Source organism: Zerene cesonia, chromosome 8, assembly GCF_012273895.1.
Source record: "Zerene cesonia ecotype Mississippi chromosome 8, Zerene_cesonia_1.1, whole genome shotgun sequence".
In the NCBI taxonomy this organism is placed as follows: domain Eukaryota; kingdom Metazoa; phylum Arthropoda; class Insecta; order Lepidoptera; family Pieridae; genus Zerene; species Zerene cesonia.
In genome coordinates this window covers 7,221,992-7,236,670 of record NC_052109.1, presented here as the reverse complement: position 1 = coordinate 7,236,670, position 14,679 = coordinate 7,221,992, and the positions used below count along the sequence as shown (strand labels likewise).

Below are 14,679 nucleotides of genomic sequence, written 5' to 3'. Positions count from 1 at the left end.
CAGTTTCGTTTTCTAGACTTAGACATGTCGGCCATCTTATACTTTATTGCAATGTTATAGTGGGGTTCTTCTCAACAACTTTAACATATGATTATGGAACAGTTTTGCTCAAAGTTGCATTTATTAATGACCTTATTAAAATTGTACTATAGCGATCCTTTAGATCTACACGTCTACACTAATGTTATAAACAGGCAGAATTAGTAATTTTGTTTGTTTGTTTGTAATGGATAAATTAAAAACTGCTTTACCGATTTTAAAAATTCTTTCACCATTAGAAAGCTGCAACTTCACTGAGTAACATAGGGTATATATGTACAACGAGCAAAGTCGGGGCAAACAGCTAGTGTGTTATAACTTTTTAAGAATAATACCGTTTGCCTTTACTGTATTGTGTTTATTGCTGAAGGCCCCTTTACGTTTTTTTTACGTAGAAAGCTTCTCCGTTTCTTTTTTTGACGTAGGTCTGGTAGTCGTTCGCTCATAGACTAAAATTTTGGGAATATGAAGATTTAAATAAATATCGTATGTAAAATTGCAGAAGGAATGAATTACGTATTTATAAGAACAAAATCCAATGTAAAATTTATGTTGTGTTTAGTATAAATTAAACATGGATCGGTCGCCAGGATAACTGGTTATTTTTTTAGGTATAAAAACTGAACCAAAATAAGTAAATACTGTCGGATTGAGGACCTTCTCCTTGTTATATAGCATCATCAGCCTATATATGTACCCACAGCTGGGACACAGGCCTCCTATGAGGGTTCAGGCCATAGTCCACCACGCTGGCCAAATGTCACATGTCATTGAAATTTTTCTCGGACATGCCGGTTTCCTCACGATGTTTTCCTTCCTCGTTATTTAGAAATGAAAAAACTAAATTCATGAATTAATTTTACAAACGGCGCATTAAATAATTCTTCATACAAACACGTCCTTAATAACGTGCCAAAAACTTTCAAGCTTTAAAATGACAATCGACAATCGATAATATGTTAAACCGCATCAATCATTGCTAGGACCTCCACGCTAACGACCGTGACGGCCAAGCTGTTCGAAACCATATTATCAAGACATAAAGTATAATATCCTTTGGCTATGTACGAAACTAGTCGGCAAAGCCATCTGTCAAACAAAGTAATTGAATCCGGCAGTTTTGATTTGTGACTAAACTGTGATTGGGTGATTAAGCATTGTCTTTGGATGTCTTTATAAGAAGAGGGTCATTATCGTACTTATAATCTATCTTATCTCGCGAATATAATCAGTTGTTAGGGGGTCGTGTTTGAAAGAAATAGTCGCAAACAGAAATCTGTAATTACTACTGTAATTGAGTGACGTAGGCTAAATATACCACGGGCGGAGTGAACACATAGTCTGTGATAAAGCAAGATAAATAGAGAGTAAAAACTTACGTGTGCCATACACATCACCTGACTGATATTATAATGCGAAAGTATATTTCCTTTCACGGAGTAACGAAACGGTTTATTGGTATGATATTTTAAGTTTGTATATAGGAAGCTAGTGAGTGATAACACAATAATGATACGAATATCATTAAATTGATAAATTGTTTGATTAAAGATGGTATCCACCGGCGTGACCCGTTTATCCCGTGGTATCTCTGTACCAGATTTCCTACAGATACTATAAACTGTAACTAACACTGTGACACGAGAATTTTATATGTATATAGAGATTAGTAGGATTTGACATAATCAGTTTTATATACCGATTATTGGTTTTTCCTTTCGGACAAAACGATCTTTCTCTACCCTTTCTCTTACGTTTCATTGTGGGAGTCGAGCACGCTTCGGCACGAATGGGCCAGCTCGCACCGGGGAAGTACCACACCCCCACAGAAAACCGGCGTGAAATAGTGGCATGCCACTGTGTTTCGTACGGTGAGTGGGGGAGCCGGAGGCCTATTTCCTTTTTCCTCACCCGTCCCAGTCCATTCCTTCTTTCCTGTCATGAATCCGTTCCTTTACCCTTACCTACTTAAAGCAGGCAGCGCATTCGCAGAGGCACTACCTTTGCGAATGTTCATGGGCGGTGGTGATCGTTTTCCATCAGGCGACCCACCAGCTCAGTTGCCCGCTATGACAAAAAAAAAACCCTACCACAGCGAGACGTTTCGAGTCTCTACTTGAACGAAAACATAATTGCAATTACTCTAACATATGTAAGCTTTGGGTCACTCGCAAATTAATCCAACAACATTTGTAGGTACTGATATGGTGCTAGAAGCAGTTTGTTTATCGACTTCAAGACTCTACCGAACTCAATGTTGCACGTCAATGTAAATTTCTTCACAAACAAGGTCTGGCAAACTTATACGTACTAGGCAAACAAGGAGAAACCAACTTATGAGAGGAGGTCTCGGGGGAAATAAGAGGTGCGACGAGGCATTTGTTGTGACGTCACTTGTACATTATGAATGGATGGCTGATATTACGAATGTATTGTTTATGGGGCATGATTTGTTGGTAACCACCTTTTACCTGCTTCGCACGTTAAATTCGGAGTAGTTAATATATAAACAATAAATCTTTACTTATATTATAAAGCTGAATAAAGCTATAAAACAAAGCTGTTTTTTTTTAACGCACTAATCTCAGGAACTGGTAGAATTCGTCTCGTAGAAATAGTCTGTAGAATCTGGGAACTGGTCCGATTTGAAAATTTTTTCAGTGTTAGATAGCCCATATATTGAGGAAGGCTGTAGGCTATAGGCTATAGGCTATAGGCTATATATGTACCACGGGCGAAGCCGAGGCGAACCACTAGTAGATAATAAAATGATTTATTTCTCAATAAAATCATATTGCAGGTTACAAAAGATTTATGTGCAATAAATAAAATAAATATATAGAATATCACTATACCCTGAGTTACATGTTATGGATGTGATATATGGATATAATAATATATAAGCCTTCATCTTCGATCTCTCTATCTATTAAAAAAACTCCATCAAAATCTGTTATGTAATTTTAAACATCTAAGCATTCAGATACACAGACGGCGTTACGCGACTTTGTTTTATACTATGTAGTGATTTACAGGGTCATGGATTGTTACGTGGTAAGGGTTTTAAAGCGAATACTAGAAAAAAGGTGTGAAACTGTGTTTCGTAAGTTTTAAAATAAACTTTTGGCTTTTACAGTATAACTGTTAACATTTTCAATATTTGTTATTGTATCATATATAAAAATAAATAGAATGATTTATCTACTATGATAAATGTGACCAGACCGCCTCCTTGGGACAGTGGTTAACGCTGGAGCGTAGAACCGAGTGGTCTTGGGTTCAATTCCCGGTGGGGACGCACAAAAAAAATATCTCGGTCTGGCAGGACACAGAAGGCTGATCACCTACTTGTCCGTAAAGAAAATCGATCAGTGAAACAGATGTAAATCAACTGCCCCATACCCCAGTAGGGGACACGGGACTTCACTTATAAATGTGACCAAATCAAATTCGGTTGTTGTAACTTATAAATGTTGGCTATTCCGCTTTCTTCTATTCACCTTCTTAAATACGCGTAATGATATAAAAGTTCTGGTCTATTTCAGTTTCTCCTTTGTATCTTTATCAGAACATCCTAACGATAACGATAAATATAAATTTATCCGTAAAATTTACGCACCAATAGCGTCAAAAAACAATCTTATTAAAATTCATCGAGCTTATGAATATTTATTTTATAAGAAACAAAGGCGCAACAGAACTAATTAAATTAAAACATACTGGTATTCAAGCTGAAATTTTATCGAGGCTTAATAGCGAATCTCATAATAGGTTACATCAAAATGCGAGCGTTTAATTGAATTTTGTTTGCATAATGTTGGATACCGGATGTCGGAATTAATATGCAAAATCTATGGGGCAGTGTGAGCGAAAATCGTGGACGGCATTATGCAAATACCTACATATCGGTAAAAAAGTGGATTTCGTTTCGCAATGGAATCGCTGTGATCAATTATTCCAGCTGTTTGTACTAACGGGGGTGTGTTCGATTGGACATTTGAATAAGTGTTTATTTCAAGGAATAAGGTCGATCTGTATTTTCAATTAGAGTTGCGTAATATGGATGGGAAATGATATTTCGAATATCGTCGTAATCGGCGGGAATAATTTGTTTCTAATGTTGTTTATTATTAAGGTCGTAGGTACTTTTAGGAACGGATTTTTAATGGATTCAATGTATGAACTTACATATAATCAAACACAAGAAAACACTATCGTAGGTACTGTTTTTGAGTTTTAATGTAGATAAATGAAAACCAGTAAACTGAATAATCATTTGTTTGATTTATTGCGTTCTAGCTATTATCAATATCATAGATTTTATGTGTAATTTTTACTAATTCTAACAAAAAGTTAGCAGAGCATGATGGGATAGAAATCTATATTAATTATAATGTAAAGAGCTAATGAGTTTATAACGCTGTAGGGTGTAAATATCTGGAACGATATTGAAACGATTTTAAAATATATTATGTTGCATTTTAGTTTGTTTTCATCCTGGGCCAACCTATGTACATAGCATAAAGCAAAGTCGCTTCCCGCGTCTGTCTCTATATATGTATGCTTAGCTCTTTAAAACTACACATCGGATATTGGTGGGGCTTGTTTTAATAGATAGAATGATTAAAGGACAAATTTGTTAATTACATCTATTAAACTACTCCGAAGTTAACGCATGCGAAGCCACGGGAAAAAGTTAGATGATAATAAAGAAAGTGTGAATAATAAATAATTACAATAATAATTTAACATGTTTTTCAATACTAAATAAACGAAAATAATAAAAAAATATGTAAACAGTTTTGAGTTTATTATGCTATCCATAGTTTCAGCTTATCAACAATCAAAAATACAATATGTAAGGTTAAAGTTTCTTACGTTAATTTTAAGCTGAAATGTATTAAAATATATTAAAGGAATTTACTCTTTTTTCTCTCTATCTCCATAGTTTTGATAGATTTTATACTTTACATGATTTATATACATAAATTAATAAATAACATGTATTTTATAATTCATAATATTATATATTCATAAGGTTAAACATATGTTCGGTACTTACCAGAATTTTGTTGTGAACTCTTGAAAAATTCATTAAATATTAATGTTGGCAACCCAACAAGGGCATAAGGGACGAAAGTAATCGACCGCTATAAAAATTAAATGATACAGATAAAAAATGGCAACCTTTGTTGCTTACGTGACTTTGGAGATAGGTTTGAGGAGCTTTTTTAAATAAAACAACGATGGAAAAGGTTTTTAACTATAGATAGGTATATATTTCTCAAATAAATCATACTTAAAGTTTGTTTGCTCAGATGTTTTTCTTTTTTTTTTTATGTCATAGCGGGCAACTGAGCTGGTGGTTCGCCTGATGGTAAACGATTACCACCGCCCATGAACATTCGCAAAGGTAGTGCCTCTGCGAATGCGCTGCCCGCTTTTAGTGGGTAAGGGAAAAAGAACGAATTCATGACAGGAAAGAAGGAATGGACTGGGACGGGTGAGGAAAAGGAAATAGGCCTCCGTCAATCACGCTGAAAATATGAAAGCTGGTGCCTTCCTTGTAGTCTCATTTTGATGTAGTAATGTTCTGACAATTTCGAGGCAGTATAGATATTTATTAAAATTGTTATATGTTATGTAATGATATTATTGAAAAATCTAGATATGTTGCTTTTAGCGAAAGGCATATAATAAGAAACTTTAATGGGGTTGGAATAGCCTATACTTTAATTTATCAATTTCTTTACTCTTTGATATAAATACACAAAATATTTTTACTGTGAATTTGTTGCAGATAAAAGAACAAACACATCAAAGTTGCAACGAAAAATAAAAGAAGTTTTATTTTATCTGCATTTTTATACTGAACGCGTCGGAACCGCGCAGATGGCGCCATTTCGAAAACCCGCCATGATTGATGACATTACGCGGGAGCTGCTATGATTCGTTGATTTGATTTTCGAACGAGATTTTATTGAATGTACTGTAATTTCGTTTTATGAAAAGAACTTATTTAAGGTCGTTGATACCATTCTTTTGGGTAACAAGAATCAGACTTAAGCAATAATTTTATTATTTGTCTGTCAAATAACCTCCATGTAATAAGTTTATTCGAAATAAATGGTTTATCCAATGAAGAACTTTTTATGTACGTGAATTAAATATAGAAACTACTTTCGAAATTTAGTGATATTTGAAACTGAACTAAAACTTAGTTATATTTGTCTTCTCAATAATAAAATTGCGAAGCACATTGCAAAATTACGTATTTGTAACATAGCACTTATAAAATAAAATATAAATTATCAAAGAAAAATTAAATAATATTAAACATTTTGGTATCGTTAAAACGAAATTTCTTATCATGTTAAAGCTTACTAAATTATAAATAATAATATTAAATCGCGATAGATTAATTTGTATTCGACTATAAACTTATCGAACAAATATAAGAAAACAATTAAACAGCATCGCAATATTAAATCCAAAGATATTGCTCATAAGAGAAAACATTCGTTCGCTCTAGGTGCAAATAATTCTTGTCTTTAATTACATTTAACTCGTAAATAACTCCAGTCACAAACTGTTGGCTAGACTCACTGTAAGACAATTAACTTACTCTGTTCGAAGATATAAACTATACTTTTAACTTTAATTGAAAAATTATTGAAGTATCCTGGATAAGTTTTAATAAATATGTTTAGATTAGTACCTTTTTATATGTAATGAAAGAAAGAAAGAAAGATAATAGGTTTATTATGACACATACGGTTAAATATAAAAGGGAATTATTATACTTAAAATATACATGTGCCTTAATTAGGCCCGCCACTCAGCGTACTACGCACTTTCAGATTTTCAGTGGATGCCTTATGCCTTATTGACAGCGGATGTGTTCATGCTCGAACTATTAAATTTATGAATATTTTGTAAAATATAATACAAAAAAAATGTAGTGTTGATAGACTATAAATTTGATTGAAATAGGCAGGTTATAACACAGGGCTTTTTAGGTGTCACATTTTATTGAAACCTCTTTTCGTAAAAGACTTAAAGAAACGTTGAAGCTCCGGGTTGTTATAGATTAAGTTGAACATTGCCTGGATCAAATTAGTTTATAAAACATCTTATTTTTTTTTTACACAACATCTTATGTTTATTTATCAGTTGAAAATCTTAATAATCGAAATTGGGAAATTATAATCTTTTAAAATTAAGGACTATTAAACGGAGTCTCCCCGTGACCACGCTCGCTGTAAAGTGTTCGAAACGTCGGGTTAATAATATAATGAATTAATAGCGTTTCAAATCCGTTTAAAGTCTTTAATTTCTAAATATATAATACTCGCGTAAAATCAAACACAAGAAAATACTAAATTATAATTATAATCTGTCTTTAAATATGGATCAATTATGATCATATGATTACATATTAATGTAAAATATTATTTGACAGCAATTTAACGCACTATTTCAAGCATGCGAATACATCGAACCTATCATATTGGATGCCCATTTACATAATATGTATGTATGTATTTGAAAAATCAATTTTTTCCCTGCACGCTCGCCTAGTCTCGAACCCCAGACTCATCTATGTTAATCCCGAGGTCCTCATCACTAAGCCACCGCGGCTGTAAGGTGTATGTTACGTGATCTAACGATATTTACAGTTTCACAGTAACACACATTGGAAAAATATAATTAAACTCAAGTGTGCGAGGTGAAAAATTACTCACTTCAAACGGTAAATACTTAAATTCTTTGTCAACTTTTAGATAGGGGAGCGAAAATACCAATTTGTCTAGTTGAAAATATACGGGTTGGATAAATGGAACTGGTAAGTAATTTAAAGATTTTTGATTTGATTGATTTATTTAGACGAATTTAGGTTTGAAATGTTTTGAAATCAATATTAAATTTTTCATATCATATTCATTGTATTGTTTTTTCTTCGTGTACAATATAAATTATTTATTGTTTATTATTATTACTATTAACAAGATTAATTTCAAATAAACTTTACTGCACTAATTTTGTTTTATAAACTCTAAAAAAGCTATTATAATTTCAGACGAGTGAAATTACATCTTAGGCCTGGGTTGAAATTAAAAAAAAATTAATGTAAACCTAAAATAAAGAACGAACTACATAGTTCCCGTTCCAGAGAAATTTTTTGGATAAAAACTATCCTATGTATTTTCTCAACTCTCTAACTATTTATGTACCAAATTTCATCGAAATCGGTTTAGACCGCAAGAAGACGATACAGAGCTACTTTCCAATTGATAATATTAGTAGGGATTTATAGGGATTTTCTCCAGCCAACATTGTAACAGCGGCATAAAAGTTCCAATTGCCTCACCGTATATTCGCGTCTAGTGGTGTTTGATTTGACAAATTGCATCCTTTGTTGCCACCAAACTGCCGATAACCCCGCACTATTTGTCGACCTTTTTGAGCTAAGCGATTCGATCCACGGCGCCTTGACGGAAGACAGTTTTATTAAGTTTCTGACATTTCCACACATACACACAATTGTTGGCATTTCCACCAGGAAGAAATCAACCCTGCTCGCTACGGTGAGGTAATAAACATGCAATATAGCAGTTTTTAAACCAGTATGTAAAAACCCCCAGTTTTTAAAGGCAGACACTGACAATTAAGACACAAGTATTAAGAAAATCTAGTTCAGAATGCAAAACAATGTAACTAAATAAGCAAGTTCATATTTAGTTACTATATACTAATGAAGGAACGTATTGTATGATTCATGTGCCGCTGTGTTACGTACAATAATTTTTAACAGACTTCAATAATAAAAAGGAATAGTTTTATGTTGGTTTCATTAGAACTAGGTATCAGTTTTAAGGGTATCTATTGTTTTTTGCGACCCGTGCAGTCCCATAATTTGATCTAATTCTGATAGTGGCATCCACGAGGAAATCAAATGAGTATTACATTTCTACACAATAACCACTTATTATATAAGAGTAATAAAAGCTACTAAAATATCTTCCGTTAACAACAAATGGATGATTTGACAATACAACACACAATAATAATCCACCAACTATATCGTCATTAAAGACGAATATATAAGGAAGCGTCGAAGAAATAGAGAAGACGGTAATTGAACACTCGTCCTACATTTATAATATTGTCTTGTACCACTTAAGCGCATTGCGAAATACAGTCAGTTGAGAACTTTCTCAAATAAAAACCGCAGAACTGCAACCGAGAAAATTATTATTTATTAAAGTTAGTCTTTCATAACTTCCAGTCCAGTTTATCCCAATTACTCGGTAACTTCTTGCAATATTTCAATACAAAGAGTCTCAAGAAATCCCACAAAAGAATACTGTTTGTTCCTTTGAAAATCGCGGATGCTGGAAGTGAGTGAATTGGCAATTTCTGAAACCTTGTATAGTTGATTCAAAGCTTTATTATATACTTGCAATCATTTGCATCTTGCGTTTGTGGTTTAAGGGTTCCTGCAAGATGTTCAGTGGCGTAGCTAGGGGGACAAGGGCCCTGGTGTATAGGGAAAGATTCGGGCGATCCTCCCCTCTTTCAAAGCTGAGGTTAGAGGGCCCCCTGAGCTCCGGGGCCCTGGTGCACTGCACCACCTGGCCCTATGATAGCTACGCCACTGAAGATGTTATTAAAGTAGTTCTGATGTAGTGTTAAATGGTATAGGATAGGAATATTTCACCATAGAGTCGTGATTTTGTATGAATACACTCTAATGATCAATTAATTAGTTCAGTTCAAAGGAAAGTATTAGTAGTTCAAAGGTATCAATGCAAAGTTGGAGAAATTGTAAATTTATTAATTGTAAAATCAAACAATTTGTCAAATGATGTAAATTATAATTTTTGAACAAAAATCTAGCATATAAAATTCTAATTAACTAGAATATTATAAAAATAAATTATCTTGAATATAATCAATGACGTTGTTATGTCATTAAAACAAAGTATTTTTATAAACGATCGTAAAGATAAAGGAAAATTCAACTCAAGATTTACGCTGCTTCCACGATTCTGCGAGGGATGGAAACACAAAAGGTGGTATTAGGTTTACGACACCCCTAAATAAAAGTACAGATAACACAAAAATTCTTTTTGTACCCTGCGTTTTATTTAAAAAAATAAAATTTATCTTTAGAACCACCCTCGGTGCTGTTAAAAATGAATGCCTTCGGAGAGTCTAATTTTGCGATTTAAAATTGGAATAATAAAATCCAATGACAGACAGGAGCTGTATTCATGTCTACAAATAGCTTTTAAACTCAAACTCAAACTCAAACTCAAACTCAAACATTTATTCATTTAACTAGACTTCATATAGAAGCACTTTTGAATCGTCATATTACACATATAATATTTACCACTGGTTCGGAAGGCAGTTTCAGTTTAATTATATTTCTTATAAATTAAAACTGTTGTAAATCAGGTATATTCAAAGTTTTATGATACCAACAATTAAAAAAACATCTGATTGTTAATTTTGTTGTTATTTATGGTAAAAAGCAATTACAGTAAAAAATAACAATAAGAAAGATATTGTCATATCAAAAAATAAGTAGTTAACTTCAAAGTAACGGAGGAGACTTTGAATTCGACAGTGTTTTTATCACAGAATATTATTAGATTGTGTGAACCGATTTCTATGATTCTTATTTAAAGCACCAGCCTACCGTATGACCAATTTAATTGAATCTAGTTCCAACAGATTGAACGGCGTTTAGTTTCTTGTCACAAAATAATTATTTCCAAACAAAACGTTATTAAGCCACACTCCGAATATCAACGGAATACGTTAAGAACTATATAGCTTTGTAATTCAATAATTATCCTACTAATATTATAAATGCGAAAGTTTGTAAGGATGTGTATGTGTTTGTTGCTCTTTCACGCAAAAACTACTGAACCGATTGCAATGATATTACGTAGACAGTTGAATAACTGGAATAACATATAGGCAACTTTTTATCCCGATATTCCTACGGGATACGGACTTACACGGGTGAAACCGCGGGGTGCAGCTAGTTATTCTATAATTATACTAGACGCTCGTTCCGGGAGCTTTTAATCGGGATAAAAAGTACCTACCCTATCACCCAAGTCAGCTCATACCCTATCTGTATACCAAATTTCATCAAAATCCGTTCATTATTCTCAGCGTGATTCACGGATAAACATCCAAACAAACAAACTTTCACATTTATTATATTAGTGTGATGAAAACATGTCTGGTTTTCTTAAAGTTTTACACAATGTAGTCATGCATACGGTTATTACCCTATCCACAACACCATATTTTGAGGAAACAATATTACTTTACAACTGTATTAGTAATAGTTTTTCCCCTTACATTAATACTGGTATATAAGAGATTGAATTTAAAGAATATCCATATTGACTTAGACGTTATATCATTCACAATGAAGTTAATATTTACTGCCTTTTGTGTTATCATCGCCGTGTCGAGTACTGAAGGTCAAGGTTTCCCAACGGGTGAGTTGATTAAAATATTGTAATGTACGAATAAATACGAATTTAATGAGTAGTTTGATGGATGATGAGAAATTTTCTATTCTTTCAAAATGTCTCATTTATAAAGCATTTCAATGCTATGAAACTAAAAATTAAATAAACATTTATCTCATATTGTTAGCGAACATTTACTAGGTATTGACAGATGTCTCACTTCTAGCGTAACTTCAGAGATCATATTGTGACAGAGTAAATTATACATTTTAAAATTCTCATTATTTAATTTTTAGTTTTATACCATTGAAATTAAAAAGACGCGGGTTCGTATCCCGTGTTGTGAACAATTTTTTTTTCTTCTTTAAGAACTTCTTATAATCATTATTTATATTTTGCAGCGCGTTGCCCTCCCGGCGAGCACTCAGTCCTCTACTGTCCACAACGAGCTGAACCCTCATGTGACAACCCCACGGTCCACCAGATGAGTGGGCCCAACGCTGGGCTATGTGACGTCCCTCAGTGTTTCTGCAACAAACCAAATGTAAGAAATTTGAAGACTGGCAAGTGCGTTCCTTTTGCTGAATGCTGATAGGAACAGCTCTAAGTATGCTATAGAATCTGTAAAATGCACCAGTTTTAGCTGAAAATAAGTAGTTGTTAAAAAACAAAATTAAATTAGTCGGCGAATCATCATCATCATCATCATCATCAGCCCATATATGTTCCCACTGCTGGGACACAGGCCTCCTATGAGGGTTCAGGCCATAATCCACCACGCTGGCCAAGTGCGGGTTGGCACTCAATATTTTATTGAGCAACTTTAACATGGAATGATTCTAATAAGTTAGTCATTACCATAAATATTTACCTTTTTTGTATTGATATACAAATAAATAAAAATCGAATGTTAAAACTTTATATACATAGGTAGATGTGTATGATGTAACACTATTACAATAAATTCTATTCAATTCCTTGTAAAGTATTTTATTTCTTAAGAAGCTTTTGCCCGCTTTACACACGTTTAATTCAGAGAAGTTTAATGGATGATACCTATAAACCCAGTGGCGTAGCTAGAGGGACAAGGGCCCTGGTGCATAAGGAAAGAATCGGGCCCTCCTCCCCTCTTTCCGCCTTCCTCCCCTCTTTCAAAGCTGAGGTTATAGGGCCCCCTGAGTTCTGGGGCCCTGGTGCACTGCACCACCTGGCCCTATGATAGCTACGCCACTGTATAAACCTTCCTCTTCCTATCAATTTAAAAGAAATCAAAACTTGTTGCGTAATTTTCAAGACCTAAGCATACATACACAGAACGCAAGCTACTTTATTTTTTACCATGTACACACAGACATATCATAACATCAAATATCTTTTACACTTCACTCTTGCTACATTGTTATACACCTGATAATTATGCAGTAACTAAATCAAGGTGAACAATTTGTAATTGTAATCAGAAGAAAGCCATTACTGAAACACATTATCACATAATTCAACTGCCTGAGGAATTCACTCTGCAACTGTTAACTGTATGTCCCAAGATATAACATCCAGATGTTATAGAAATCTGTATTTAATATTGCCTTTTTCTTCTTTTAGTCTCCTATTGACCTGCCTCTTTAAATATTGAGCTAATTTTTAAGAATTCGTTGGCATGATATGGGTACGCCTAAATAGCGCTTGTCGTCGTATTATAAATTATCTGATTAGATCAAAGTCTACGCTGAATGGTCTTGTAAGGTCCTTTTTATAAAAGCCTCCACCTTCCTACCTTCCTACCGTCTCCAACTGGTGCCAGTGTGTTCTAATTTGTTATTTACATTTTTATATATTGAGCCTGTAAATAATCCTACTAATATTATAAATGCGAAAGTTTGTAAGGATGTGTGTGTGTTTATTGCTCTTTCACGCAGACTACAGAACCGGTTGCAATAAAATTTACTACGTAGACAGCTGGACAACTGGAATAACATATAGGCAACTTTTTATCCCGATATTCCTACGGGATACGCACTTACGCGGGCGAAACCGCGGGGCGCAGCTAGTAATTGATAATATCAAGTTGAAGACTTTGCTTATCTCGGGAATTATTGGACCGATTTCAAAAATTCCTTCGCAATTGGATATGTATCTGATCCCCAAGTGCTATAAGCGATTTTATCTTTAATTTTATTTTTCTTTGGCACAGTTGGTTATTGTATTACTAGTATAAGTCTGATATTATACAAATATAATACAGTAAATATAAGGAATTTCATCAGAAACATTCTTTAAATATACAAAAATACTAGCTGCACCCGGCAAACGCTGTTCTGCCTTACTCTTATCATTTAAGGGTATGAAAAATAGATGTTGGCCGATTCTCATAGATACCGGATAAACACAAAAAATTTCATCAAAATCGGTCAAGCCGTTTCGGAGGAGTATGGCAACGAAAACTGTGACACGAGAATTTTATATATTAGATAATATTTTATTAGTCCGCTTATAACTTGGGCCTTTGTCGTCCTGCGGGAAATTACAGTTTAGTCAATTAGAAGAGGTCGGAATAAATTTCGACAATACCTACCTTATTTACCAGATATACAAATTATATCATTAACAGCTTTCTATAAACCAGGGATTTTAATGGGATAAAGTCATATTGGAAATATTGAATGATTTTTTCTTAATATTGATTGATGATAAATACGACCTTACGTCATGGGCGGTGGTAGCATTCACCATCAGGCGACCCACGAACTCCATTCCCGATGGTGGCATAAAATATATATTTATTTGTTTTTTCTTCTTAATTTTATTGATCAATACGATATTGATTAATACAAAAAACTTTATTCAAAATAAATGCTAAATATAAATAATTCAAAAATTTTATTGCTTTTGTAGAAGGATGCAGTTCTTTAAAAACGGATCTCGTGCAAATAACTTGTTATATACGCAAAAAGCATTTATTTTTTGTATCTCTTATAAATAAATAAATAATTTGATTTAGGTATAGGAAAAGCAGTGGTGGCTCAGTGGTGAGAACCTCGGACTTCAAAATCGATAAGTCGGGGTTCGAGACCGGGCGAGTGTGCAGGAAATAAATTGATTTTTCAATTTATCTGCATGTGGATAACATTACCACTGCTTA

At 33.6% G+C, this 14,679-nt stretch overlaps 1 protein-coding gene across 1 annotated transcript; it reads left to right on the top strand.

The window, feature by feature from the left end:
- Positions 1-11,437: 11,437 nt before the first annotated feature.
- On the top strand, positions 11,438-12,245 carry LOC119828613. Its single transcript, XM_038350829.1, has 2 exons — positions 11,438-11,567; positions 11,942-12,245. Exons 1-2 carry the CDS (start codon positions 11,495-11,497, stop codon positions 12,130-12,132), a joined length of 264 nt encoding a protein of 87 aa, XP_038206757.1. The 5' UTR covers positions 11,438-11,494; the 3' UTR covers positions 12,133-12,245.
- Positions 12,246-14,679: the final 2,434 nt, after the last annotated feature.